The sequence below is a fragment of the Ovis canadensis genome, chromosome 2 (assembly GCF_042477335.2).
Source record: "Ovis canadensis isolate MfBH-ARS-UI-01 breed Bighorn chromosome 2, ARS-UI_OviCan_v2, whole genome shotgun sequence".
In the NCBI taxonomy this organism is placed as follows: Eukaryota; Metazoa; Chordata; class Mammalia; order Artiodactyla; family Bovidae; genus Ovis; species Ovis canadensis.
Window position 1 is genome coordinate 105,593,050 of NC_091246.1, and position 13,080 is coordinate 105,606,129.

The window sequence follows — 13,080 nt, forward strand, 5'->3', positions numbered from 1 at the left end:
GTTCTGTCTCTAGCTACATGAACTGTAATCATGACAAGTCTGAGTGCTTATTGCCTGCTGGAATGTTTGTGAACATGGATCTAAAATAATGATTGTGTCAGTCACTATTAATATAGTATGGAGGTTCCTCAAGAAATTAAAAAGGATCTGTCATTGATCCAGCAATCCCACTTCTCGGTGTATATCTGGAGGAAACAAAGTGACTGTTTTAAAGAGATATCTGTGCTCCCATGTTCATTGCAGCATTATTCATAATATTCAAAGAATATAAAAACCTGAGTGTCGGTTGATGGATGGATGAATAAAGAAAATTACACACGCAATGCGTGATGCATGTACACACATACAGTGGAATATTATTCAGCCGTCAAAAGGAAAGCAGTCCTGCCGGTTGAAACAGCTGCATGAACAATGGCGGGAACAAACAGTGGGTGAAACTAGAGGGTATTGTGCTAAGTGAAATAAGCCAGACAGAGAGAGAGAGATACTGCATGGTATCAGTCACATGTGGACTCTCAAAAATAAAAGAGGGAAACACACAGAAACAGGGAGTAGAAAAGCGGTTTTGCGGAGCTAGGGGTGGGTGAAATAGGGAGAGGCTGGTAAAAGCTACAGATGTTCAGTTATAAGACCTGAGAATCTAATGTATAACATAGACTATAGTTGATCACACTATATTATGTAACTGAAATTTCCCAAGAGAGTAGAACTTAAATGTTCTCAAAAGCAACAACAGAGGGTAAATATGTGAGGTGATGGATGTGTTAATTAACTCAAGGGGGTAACACTTTTACAGTGTGTTTGTGTATCAAATCATCACACTGTACGTTAGAAATATTTTACATTTTATTTATCAATTTATACTGCAGTAATGCTGAAAAAAAATTTTAATATTGCAAAGAATATTTTTTAAGTAGTAAAACAATAAAATTTAAAAATTAAATAAAGGTTCTACTGACCTGATCTTTCTGTGACTTAGAAGAAGGTAGCTTTACTCTGAGAGCTTGGGGGTGTTAGCATGATGTTGGGCCCCTCGCGCCCCTCCAGCTGAGTGTCTCCAAAATTACAGCAGTTTGAATTGTGCTGATTGATTTTGGTGCCTTTGTTTTTCTAGCCATAGAAATGCTTTCTAAAACTCCCCTGTCAGAAGGATGAAACTGCCAGGTGACAGGGGACGTTCCATCTCTCAGTTCCTCATCTGGTCAGGATTCCTTGGCCTTGTACTTCAGATGACCTGTAGGCTCACTGTGGGACCACGGAGTTACTGCCCCGGTTTGAGAGTGGTTAGCGTAGCATGAAGGTGTGAGGGCGTCTGGTCACTCTAGGGATGGAGGGAGTTTCACACTGATGGGGGCTACGTGCAGCATACAGTGGCTGAAATTAGAGTTTGCTCTGTGTCACGTGCTGTTCTAGCCCTGCTGCGCACGTTCTCTTAATGCCTCAGCAGCCCTGGGCGTTGCCCTGTGAGGTTATCTCCTCCGCTGACAGCTGAGGCATGGAGTGGCCGCATTACGTAACACCACTGTTGGCGCTGGCATCTGGAATTTGAGTCCAACAAGTCTGACTCTTTGGCTACTAAGCTTTTTTTTCCAATTGCTCAGAAACTCTGATTTTAAGTAATTTACATATGTAGTTAATAACTGGATTTTGAGCCAAGGCCTTACTGATTAACTGCAGCCTGTTCTCTAATCCCCAGAAATATTTGGACCTTTTCATTAGGCCTTATTACATGGTCTCAAGAAGAAGTGTTCTTCATTTTTCTTCTAGAATAGGTGTGCACATTGTTTTGTTCTTTTGCTCATTCAGCAAATGCTAATTGAGTGTTATGTGCCAGACACCGTGTTAGAGGCTGAAAATAAGGTATAATTGTATCTAGTGATAAATATAATGTTAGAGAAATGTACTAGGTGTCCATCATTTTAGGCCATGTTTGATGAATATCGATTTGGCAATTAGAAAATGTTTGGAATTGTGACACGTTCCTTTTTTCTCTCTTCACTTCTTTTTTCCCCTAGGCATTATCTACCCTGGACTCCATCACTCTGATGTACCCTTTCTTTTACCGGCCCATGTTTGAAGTGATAGAAGATGGCTGGCATTCCTTCCTCCCTGAGCAAGAGTTTGAACTCTACTCTTTAGCTGTGAGTAACTTTTGAGAGGATTAATGGGTAATGAGAAATAATGCAGCACTTGACTGGTGAAAATGATCTCTTCCTTTGACAGATAAAAGAAGTAGCTATTAGCTATTAGCGCTGCAGCCTCTGCCATTTAAAGATTTGCATAATTGTTCCCAGTGCTACAGCTTAAGTAATTTTCCGTCTAGTAGATTTGCTGGTAAAGCATTAAGATCTTCATAAAGATAGTCCTGACCTGTTTTAATTTGGGGGTGTTTTAAAAGTGTTCCATAGAAGCAGTTTTATATATAGTAATTAGGTTCTGAGCCATCCCACCAGAAGTCTGTTGAACTCACTGTGTTCCCCAGAGAGCATCAGAAAACCATGTATATCGATTTCTTTCTGTGGGATAGTTTTTGTGATTTCATGATTTGGATTACTAAGACCGGTGTACTTCTTTGTCTTTGGACATGGGGCATCTGTTTTGGTGGATTCCAGCGTTCTCCTCTTGATGGTTGTTCAATAATTGTGATTTCAGTGCTCTCTCAGGAGGAGCTGAGTGTGTGTCCTCTTACTGTCCCATCTTGAACCAATCCCTGAGTGGGATTCTACTTACAAAGGTTTTTTGATTGAACCAAAAGAGAAACATTTGTGTCTTGCATTGAGTGTGCCTTCCCCTTTACTCTTGGCTGGCCAGAATATACAGATACCTCAAAAAAGAAATGGGCTGTATCTCATTAAGAAAGAACCTGGAGTTGTCCAATAAGTAGATGCTTTAGGTCTGCAAAAAAAAAAAAAAAAATTTTTTTAACTTTTTCTACTATACCTCTGTAAATGTGTCCTGAAAGGATTGAGAAGTAGGGACCAGGTGCCATAAAATTTAAAGAACAAAGACGTCCATAGCAGCAAAGTGAAAAAAGAAGGGGAATTTTATATTCTTGCGTATAGAGTATTTTTATATAGCTTGTGCTACCTGTGTTTACATTTATTTTCAAGGTCTTTATAGCATTAGTAACTTCATAGTAAACATTCTCAAATGCACGATGCTTTTCTTTCATATCAGCTGACTACTACCTGACGGCTACCTTAGAGGAATCCGTAGTTACTTCCTAGGTGGAAAAGAGCAGTCCGAATTTGATCAGGAAGGGAGATGCCTGGATGATTTTCCTGGTTATCCAAAAAGTATCAGTGTGAATCATTCATCTTGTAGTTAGGTGCCATACGCAAATCACTCTAGGTCTACATTCAGCAAGGCAGCGTTCAGCTCAGTCTCCTGTTCTGTTCAGAAGTCCTGTGTGCCGACAGCAGCCATGACGTGTCCAGCTTCTGCTCACAGTCTCTACTGCAAGAGGATTTGCAGCGTCACACAGTGTCCCAGGCGGTTACCTTCCTAATGCTGAGCTGACGTCCCTGCACTCAGGCCCCATGTTTCTGATGTGGCCTGTGGTACTCAGGTTGCCTTATTCCTCTATGGTGAATTGTTCTTCAAATTAAGAAGTGTTATGTCCCCACTAAGTTTTCTTTTCTATAGATTAAATGTGAGTATTTACTTCAGCCTTTTCTCATACCACTGAACTCAGGGCCATACCCTGTCTTGATTGCTTTTCTCGGCAAGCCCTTCAGTTTGTCACTGATTCTCATAAAAGATAGTCCTCATAACATTTAGTGTAGATTGGAACTACTGCTGATACTTTAAGGTAGCCCAAAGTTGCACTGGCCTTTTTCAGAATTAAATTACTAACGAAGGCACAGAGAAAATGATATTATTAGATTTATGTTAGAGCAAAGCAATTCGGATGCAAAATGCTGGGAAACTGCTTAGGAGGCTACTGAAATAATGATTGGATCAATAACAGAGGGGTTATAGTGCAGAAAGTTTCAGGAAGTGGAATTAAAAGGAGTTGGTAACCCACTCATTGGATGTGAGAGGTAAAACAGGCAGTGGCGTCTAGGCTTTACTGCTGAGATGGGAAAGACAGAGAAATGGGCATGACGGAGTGGGTTGAGTTCAGTTTTGAAGATGGCAAACTCGAAGGGCCTGTGTGGTGCACATCATTGAATACGTATAAGAGGTAGTTTAGAGCTTGAGAGATCTGTTAAAAATGAAAAATTGAGAGTCATCAGTGTATACGTTGTGTATATCGTGAGAATCGCAGGCAGCAGTTGAGATTACTGAGGGAAAACATCTGTCCGTAGGGGCCGAGGACTAACCATGTAAGGGCAAGTGGAGGAAAAAGCCAAGGGAAGAGCAAGTTTCAAGCAGGAGGGGTCACCAGTGTGAAAGCTTCTTGTCATTGTTTATTGTCTCCTGAGCTAGAATACAGACTTTAGGAGGCTGGGAGCCATGACATTCTTGTTCCCTGCTGCATTCTTAGTACATGGTTTGCAAGCAGTAGGTATTGTCAAGTCAATAAATATAGGAGTGTGTGCATTTGTGCAGGACAGGACAAAGGTATGATGAGTCTTTGTATCACTGAAATCCTCCATCAGGTAGACATGTATCACGCCATCAGTATTCCTCAAGGAAGGTTTTCTGATCATCTAAAAAACTTCCTGAATAGTATTAGCCAGTCCCTACTTCTCTGTTATATCCGAAAGAGATATGTGGTATTGAGAAGACAGAGTACTCAAACTCTCTCTCAATTTATTTACATTGCATCCCAGATATTAATGTTGACTGCTTGACTTTCTGGGACTTTGTTTCCATGTCTATAAAATCAAAGTGTTGGACAAATGATCTATAAGAGTTCCTCCCCTTTTAACATACTTTCATTCTAGGATGTAGCAAAATACTATTTCAGATACTTTGCTGAAACGCACATATACAGTATATCTGTACTTCCCCAGTCGACCACTTTAGAAATTATATACAAAAAAGACGATGATAAGGTAATGGTTGAGTAGCCCCTGTCTGAAAAGATCTCCTGCAGATATCAGTGACAAACTATGAATAAAGCAGAAAAACTTGAAGCTCTGGTGAGTGAACAGAAAGCAGTGTATTTTAGAGGGAAGGGAGGAGAAACTTAGAGGAAGTGAATGGCAGAGTAAATCTCCTTTTTTGGGGCTTTGTCCTGAAGTCTGCACAGTTAATGGCATTGATGGTGCTGGACAGCTAACAATCTAATGGAAAGCCCACTTTCTCTCTGGTGGGAGGAACCAGAGAGCCACATGAGGGGAACTTTGATTCTGTATGGAATCCTGAATCTCTGGCTGACTCTTGAACCATTGCTTGGGGCAGACCAGGGACAGTCAGAACTAAGATCTGAGTTGCCGTGCATCTCAGATGTTACGAAGTTTGTGGTTTGTCTGAACAAGCTAATTCCTTGTAAAACTGCCGGGGTCCAGCCCCGGTGGATCCAGGGTAATTCGAAGCGGGGATGGCGTGGGCGAGGGAAAACTTATTTATTTATTAATATAAGATTAGATTAGGAAGAAATAGTGTAGTAGGAAAATTAAGTGGAGAAAAGAGGCTGAATAACTTGGTTTACATGGAAAGCCAATAAAACTTTGAGACAAGAAGTTTGCACCATCTACGTTAGGCCACCGGTGTCCGTTTGAATATCGGAGGGTGCCCCGCCTTGGGCTCCCTCTCATACAGATTGTAGAAGCCGGGGCAAGTAAGTAGACATGGCGAGCCTCCACGCCCTAGATTGGAATTCAGCCAGAAATTAGAGTAAAGAGAAGACACAGGGGAAACCAGTCTAGCGACTGGCCCGGCCTCTATTGTCTAGAAAGGCCTTTTATAACTTTTTGATGGTACATAGAGATCAATGGGTAATACAAAATTATGCAGCGTTAGCAGCCCAGACTCTTATCAAAACCAGGCTTTTCTCTCTGCATACCTAATTGTATACACAAGTCTTAGGTGATTTACATCATCTTCCGGCCAAAAGGGCCAGTTAACATTTTACAGCCTTTTTTTTTCTGATAAGGGTTTGTCAACCAGAAGACTTATTTTTTGATCTTCCCAAAGTCTGATACCACTCTCAGAAAACACTAAATAAAGTTACATTCTTACATAGCAAAGATACAGCAATTTATAACAAGTAAAAGGAGTACAGTGATTTATAACAAAAGAAAAGTAATTAACTCAAAAGTCTAGTGTTGCTAATATCAAAAACTATTATGTATCTTTTTCCATATCCCGTTTACATTGATTAACATCCTCCCAGGTGCCTAAAAGATAAAGAATATGGAGGCCTGGCAGCAGTCATTGAGTCAACAGTGAAATCTGTCACCATTATGATTTTTAGCTCTTTAGAAGAGGCTCTGTGTCTTTAAGATGCTTTAAGCTTTGTGCCTCTCGCGGTTGGGGGGCTGCAAGCAATTCACAAGCTGTAAGAGGTCTGGGGAACCTGTTAGGCAAGCTAGAGAGTTATCAGAGGGGGTTTAACTGAAAACATCCCTTTCAAATGAAGAAGACTAAAGCCCTGAGTTGGCTTTTTCCAGAGTGTGTCAGAAGAGTGGAAAAGCAGAGTACAAAGGCTGGCAGATTTTTGGTTTGGGGGGTACATGCTCAGGAAATTCCAGGGGGACACCCTGAGATCTGACTCGCCTTGCCCGTCAGATCTCTGCCGCATGACCTTGTCACGGGTGGGGTTCCTCACGCTGGCTCCCAGCATAAAACACTCTTCAGTGGTGTTTAATGGAATGCAGATTCTCTGCAACATTAAATTCACAGTGAATATAGGATATAATCCAAAGTTGAGTCAGGATATTATGACCCATTCTCACGAAAAAGAGACTGTCAAAAAAAGAAAGGAAGACAGTCAACAAGTACCAGTCCCAAGACGCCTCAGATGCTGAAATGTTTGATCATTCAAGGTCTTTAGAGCAGCTGTTTAAATTGCTTGATTTTCCATAGAGGTAAATATATTTCAAATGCGGGACAAGACAGGAAATCTTAACAGAGAAATAGAAATGCTAAAAAGAGTCAAATGAACCTCTCAGCATTTTTTGAAAATATATATCTGAAATAAAATATTCACTTGGTTAAATAGCAGAGAGAAGATGACAGGACAGAATCAGTGAAATTGAGGCTAGAGCAATAGAAATTATTTGGAGAAATAAAGGAGATGAGAAATTATGGAAAAAAAGAGCCTCAGAAACCTGTGGAGCAAAATGTGTGTGTGGCTAGCGTGTGTGTAATTACAGACCCAGGAGAGAATAGACAATAGGTAGGAAAAATATTTAAAGAAATCATGTTCAGAAGCTAAGAATTTGGTCAATTGTATAAGTTCAAAAAGTTCAGCAAGCCCCAAACAGGATGAGTATGAGAAAAATCATGCTAGGCACATGGTAGTCAAATTGTCAAAGAACAATGGTCAAATGAAGATCTTGAAAGCGGCCAGTTAATAACAACGCATTACATACAGAGATAATTCAGACGACCGTGGACTGTTCATCGGAACTTATGGAGACTACTTGATAGAACTTTTATGTTTTAAACTTTATTTATTTTTAAAGAGTTTATTCAGCTGTGTCGGGTGTTAGCTGCGGCACATGGGGCCTTTATTGCGTCGTGTGCAGCCTTTTGCTGCGGGCCACGGGCTCTCTAGGTGTGGCACGTGGGCTCCAAGGCATGGGGGCTGAGTGCTTGCAGTGGTCCAGCTTAGTTGCTCTGCAGCTTCTTCCCTGACCAGGGATCAAACCCTTGACCCCTGCTTCATCACAGGGCAGATTCTTAACGACTGGACCGCCAGGGAAGTCCCAACAAAACTTGTATTAAAAAGTGCTGAAAGGTGAAAAGCCTATCAACCCTGAATTCTGTATCTGGTGAAGATATCTCACAAGGAAGAAGGTGAGACAACATTTTCAGATAAAAAGAAACCAAGAACTTGCACTAAGAGACCTTCACTATAAGAAATGTTAAAAGAAGTTATTCAGACTAAAGAGAAATAATACCAGCGGGAAACCTGAATATTCAAAATAATGGAAGAATATTGGAAATGGTATAATTAAATAAACAAGCTATTTTTTCTTTTTAATGTCTTTAAAATATGTATGATTATTTAAAACAAAAACTATAGCACTACCTTTGTGGTGTTTATGGTGTGTGTAGAAATGTTACACAGAAACTATGTCATTAAAAAAGGGTGTGGGGTGGCTGAATGGATCAGTTCAGTTCAGTCGCTCAGTCGTGTCCGACTCTTTGCGACCCCATGAACCACAGCATGCCAGGCCTCCCTGACCATCACCAACTCCCAGAGTCCACCCAAACTCATGTCCATCAGGTCGATGATGCCATCCAGCCATCTCATCCTCTGTCATCCCCTTCTCCTCCTGCCCTCATTCTTTCCCAGCATCAGGGTCTTTTCCAATGAGTCAGTGCTTCGCATCAGGTGGCCAAAGTATTGGAGTTTCAGCTTCAACATCAGTCCTTCCAATGAACACCCAGGACTGATCTCCCCCAGGATGGACTGGTTGGATCTCCTTGCAGACCAAGGGACTCTCAAGAGTCTTCTCCAACACCACAGTTCAGAAGCATCAATTCTTCGGTGCTCAGCTTTCTTTATAGTCCAATTCTCACATCCGTATCACTGGAAAAACCATAGCCTTGACTAGACGGACCTTTGTTGGCAAAATAGTGTATCTGCTTTTTAATATGCTATCTAGGTTGGTCATAACTTTCCTTCCAAGGAGTAAATGTCTTTTAATTTCATGGCTGCAATCACCATCTGTAGTGATTTTGGAGCCCAGAAAAATAAGGTCAGCCACTGTTTGCCCATCTATTTCCCATGAAGTGATGGGACCGGATGCCATGATCTTAGTTTTTTGAGTGTTGAGTTTTAAGCTAACTTTTTCACTGTCCTCTTTCACTTTCATTAAGAGGCTCTTTAGTTCTTCTTCATTTTCTGACGTAAGGGTGGTGTCATCTGCATATCTGAGGTTATTGATATTTCTCCTGGCAGTCTTGATTCCAGCTTGTGCTTCCTCCAGTCCAGTGTTTCTCATGATGTACTCTGCATATAAGTTAAATAAGCAGGATGACAATATACAGCCTTGACGTACTCCTTTCCTATTTGGAACCAGTTTGCTGTTCCATGTCCAGTTCTAACTGTTGCTTCCTGACCTGCATATAGGTTTCTCAAGAGGCAAGTCTGGTATGCCTGTCTCTCTGAATGGATACATAGACCTATACAGTTTCAGGGTTTTTACATACTATGTAACATGGGCTAATGTTTAAGTTAACAGTATATATTATAATCCCTGGAGCAGAGTTTCTCAAACTTGGCACTGTTGACCTTTGGGCTGTATAATTCTCTGTCGTGAGAAGCTGTCCTGTGCATTGTAGGGTGTTTGGCAGTATCCCTGGTCTACCACTAGATGTCAGCAGTGGTCTTCTCCAACCCCCACTCATTAATAAATGTTCCTCGAGGCAAAATCACCCCTAGTTGAGAACCATTGTCCTTGTCACTTCAGTTCAGTAAAAGTAATCAGAGTCAGTTCAGTTCATTGGCTCAGTTGTGTCCAACTCCATGCGACTGTATGGACTGCAGCACACCAGGCTTCCCTGTCCATCACCAACTCCTGGAGCTTGCTCAAACTCGTGTCCATCAAGTGTGTGATGCCATCCAACCATCTCATCCTCTGTTGCCCCCTTCTCCTCCTACCTTCAGTCTTTCCCAGCATCAGGGTCTTTTCTAGTGAGTCGGCTCTTCACATCAGGTGGCCAAAGTATTGGAGTTTCAGCTTCAGCATCAGTCCTTCCGGTGAACATTCAGGGTTTGTTTCCTTTAGGATTGACTGGTTCGATCTCTTTGCAGTCCAATGAACTCTCAAGAGTCTTCTCACAGTTCAAGAGCATCAATTTTGGTTCTCAGCTTTCTTTATGGTCCAACTCTCACATCCATACATGACTACAGAAAAACCAAAGCTTTGACTAGACGGACCTTTGTTGGCAAAGTAATGTCTCTGCTTTTGAATATGCTGTCTAGGTTGATCATAGCTTTTCTTCCAAGGATCAAGCGTCGTTTAACTTCATGGTGGCAGTCACCATCTGCAGTGATTTTGGAGCCCAGGAAAATAAAGTCTGACACTCTTTCCATTGTTTCCCCACCTGTTTGCCATGAAGTGATGGGACTGGATGCCATGATCTTTGCTTTTTGAATGTTGAGTTTTTTAAGCCAGCTTTTTCACTCTCCTCTTTTCACTTTCATCAAGAGGCACTTTAGTTCTTTGCTTTATGTCATGAGGGTAGTGTCATCTGCATATCTGAGGTTATTGATATTTCTCCTGGCAATCTTGATGCCAGCTTGTGCTTCATCCAGCCTGGCATTTTGCATAGTGTATTCTGCATATAAGTTAAATAAACAAGGTGACAATATACAGCCTTGACATATTCCTTTCCCAGTTTGGAACCACTCTGTTGTTCCATGTCCAGTTCTAACTGTTGCTTCTTGACCTGTATATAGGTTTCTCAGGAGGCAGGAAAGGTGGTCTGAGCAATCACTTAAAAATGTTAAGAGATATGATTTAAAGTTAATATATTAAAATGCTGTTCTAAAAAGTAATTCAAAAGAAAGTGGGAAAGAAGAAATAGCAATAAAAAAATGAAGGGGCAAACAAAATAAAGGCTCTACTAAAATCCAGCAATATCAATAGTTAGTATTACTGAGCTTAACACGCCAATTAAAACACAGAGATTGTCAGAGTGGATTAAAGGGAAAAAGCAAGGGAGTTCCCTGGTAGCCTAGTAGTTAAGATTCTAGGCTTTCACTGCTGAGGGCCTGGGTTCAATCCCTGATCAGAGGACTGAGATTCTGCAAGCCGTTGATGCAGCTAAAAAAAAGAAAAAGTAAGACTGAAATATATGCTGTTTACGGAGATGTAGTTTGTGTTCTTATTTTTGAATAATTTGTGTTGGAGTATAGGTTCTCTACAATGTTGTGTTAGTTTCTGCTGTACCGCGAAGTGCATCAGCCATTCTTGTACGTGTCCCTTTTCTGGATAGCCTTCCCACTTACGTCACCGTAGAGCACTGAGGAAGGTCCCTGGGCTGTACAGTAGGTTCTCATTCGTCATCTGTTTTCTGCATAGTAGCAGTAGTGTGTATACGTCAACCCCAATCCCCCAGTTCATCCTACCCCCACTCTCCTCTTAGTGTCCAGTGACCCAGTTCCATTCCTTTTTATAGCTGAGTAATATTCCATTGTCTATATGTACCGCTGTTTTTCTTTTTTCAGCTCGTCCTATTTTTATTTGGAGGCTGTATTCAGAAGGGCCTAACTAGATAACTTTTGCATGAGTTATAAACTCTAGAGAGCCTGTTGTTACCAAGACAACCCACATTGGGTTGGTAGTTTTATTTGTTTATTTGCACATTCATTCTTTTTTTTTTTAAACTTAATTTTTTTTTTAATTGGAGGATAATTGCTTTACAGTATTGTGTTGGTTTCTGCTATACAGCACCAGCAATCAGGCGTGAGTGTGTGTATGCCCCCGCTCCCTCTTGAGGCTCTCTCCCCCTGCCTCCCACCCCTCTAGGCTGATAGAGCGGGTGTCACAGAGCGCCGGGCTTGGCTCCCTGCGCTACAGAGCAGCTCCCCAGCAGCTGTTCGGGCCCGTGGTGGTGTGTATATGTCAGTGCTGCTCTCTCGATTCGTTTCCTCCTCTGAATCCACAAGACCATCTGTGTCTCTAGTCTTGCCCTGCAAATTAGCTCATCAGTGCCATTTTTCTAGATGCCGTTTACACACATTAACATGCGACAGTTGTTTTCTCTTTCCACATAACAGGCTCGCGGTGCACCCACCTTGTTTCAGCTGACTCAGATTCATCCCTTTCAACGACTGATATCCACTGTGTACATGTATATATGTATGTATCACAGCGTCTTTATCCTTTCATCTGTCAGTGGACATCTGAGTGGCTGGTGACTGTAAATGTGTGCAGTGAGCACTGGGGTACGTGTCCTGAATTATGGTTTTCTCAGGGTATATGCCCAGTAGTGGGATTGCTGGGTCATATGGTAGTTTTTACTCCTAGTTTTTAAAGGAATTTCCATACTGTTCTCTGTAGTGGTTGTATCAGTTGACATTCCCACTGAGAGTGCCAGAGGGTTCCCTTTTCTCCACATCTCCAGCATTTATAGTTTGTGGATTTTTTTGATGATGGCCACTCTGACTGGTGCAAGGTTGATAACCTCATTGTAGTTTTGATTTGCATTTCTCTAATAATGAGCAGTGTTGAGCATCTTTTCATGTTTGTTGGCCGTCTGAACGTCTTCTTTAGAGGAATGTTTGTTTGGATCTTTTGCCTGTCTTTCGATTGGGTTGTTTGTTTTTCTGATATTGAGCTGCATGTGTATTTTAGAGATGAATGTCTGTTGGTTGCTTTGTTTGCAGTTATTTTCTCCCATTCTGAGGGTTGTCTCTTTACATTGTTTACAGTTTCTTTTGCTGTGCAGAAGCTTTTAAATTTAATTAGGGCCCATATGCTTATTTTTATTTCCTTTACTCTAGGGAATGGGTCATATCACATCTTCTTTATCCTTTCCTTTGTGGATGACCATTTAGGTTGCTTCCATGTCCCGACTATTGTAAATAGTGCTTCAGTGAAAGTACACGTGTCTTTTTAAAAAATCCATTATTCCTGGCTGTGCTGGGTCTTTGTTGCTGCGTGTGGGCTTTCTCTAGTTGTGGAGAGTGGCGGCTACTCCTTGGTTGCAGCGTGTGGGTTTCTCGTTGCAGCGGCTTCTCTTGCTGTGGCCCACAGGCTCCAGGGCACAGGGGCTTCAGTAGATGTGGCACGTGGGTTCAGTTGCCCTGTGGCACATGGAGTCTTCCCAGACTAGGGGTCACATCTGTGCCCCCTGCATTGGTAAGCAGATTCTTCACCACTGGACTACCAGGGAAGTCCTACATGTGTCTTTTTGAGTTATGGTTTTTTCTGGATAAGTACCTGAGAAAGAAGTCAGTGGGATTTCTGGGTCATATGGTAGTTTATTTCAGTTTTTTAAGGAACC

The 13,080-nt window shown here is 41.6% G+C and overlaps 1 protein-coding gene across 1 annotated transcript in view; it reads left to right on the forward strand.

Annotated features, from left to right (window-relative positions):
- Positions 1–13,080, forward strand: part of MTMR9 (myotubularin related protein 9) — a 63,474-nt gene that overhangs the window by 25,969 nt on the left and 24,425 nt on the right. The window contains exon 3 of the mRNA XM_069576748.1: positions 2,016–2,141. Coding sequence (XP_069432849.1) covers positions 2,016–2,141 — 126 coding nt within the window. The remainder of the gene's footprint in view (positions 1–2,015; positions 2,142–13,080) is intronic.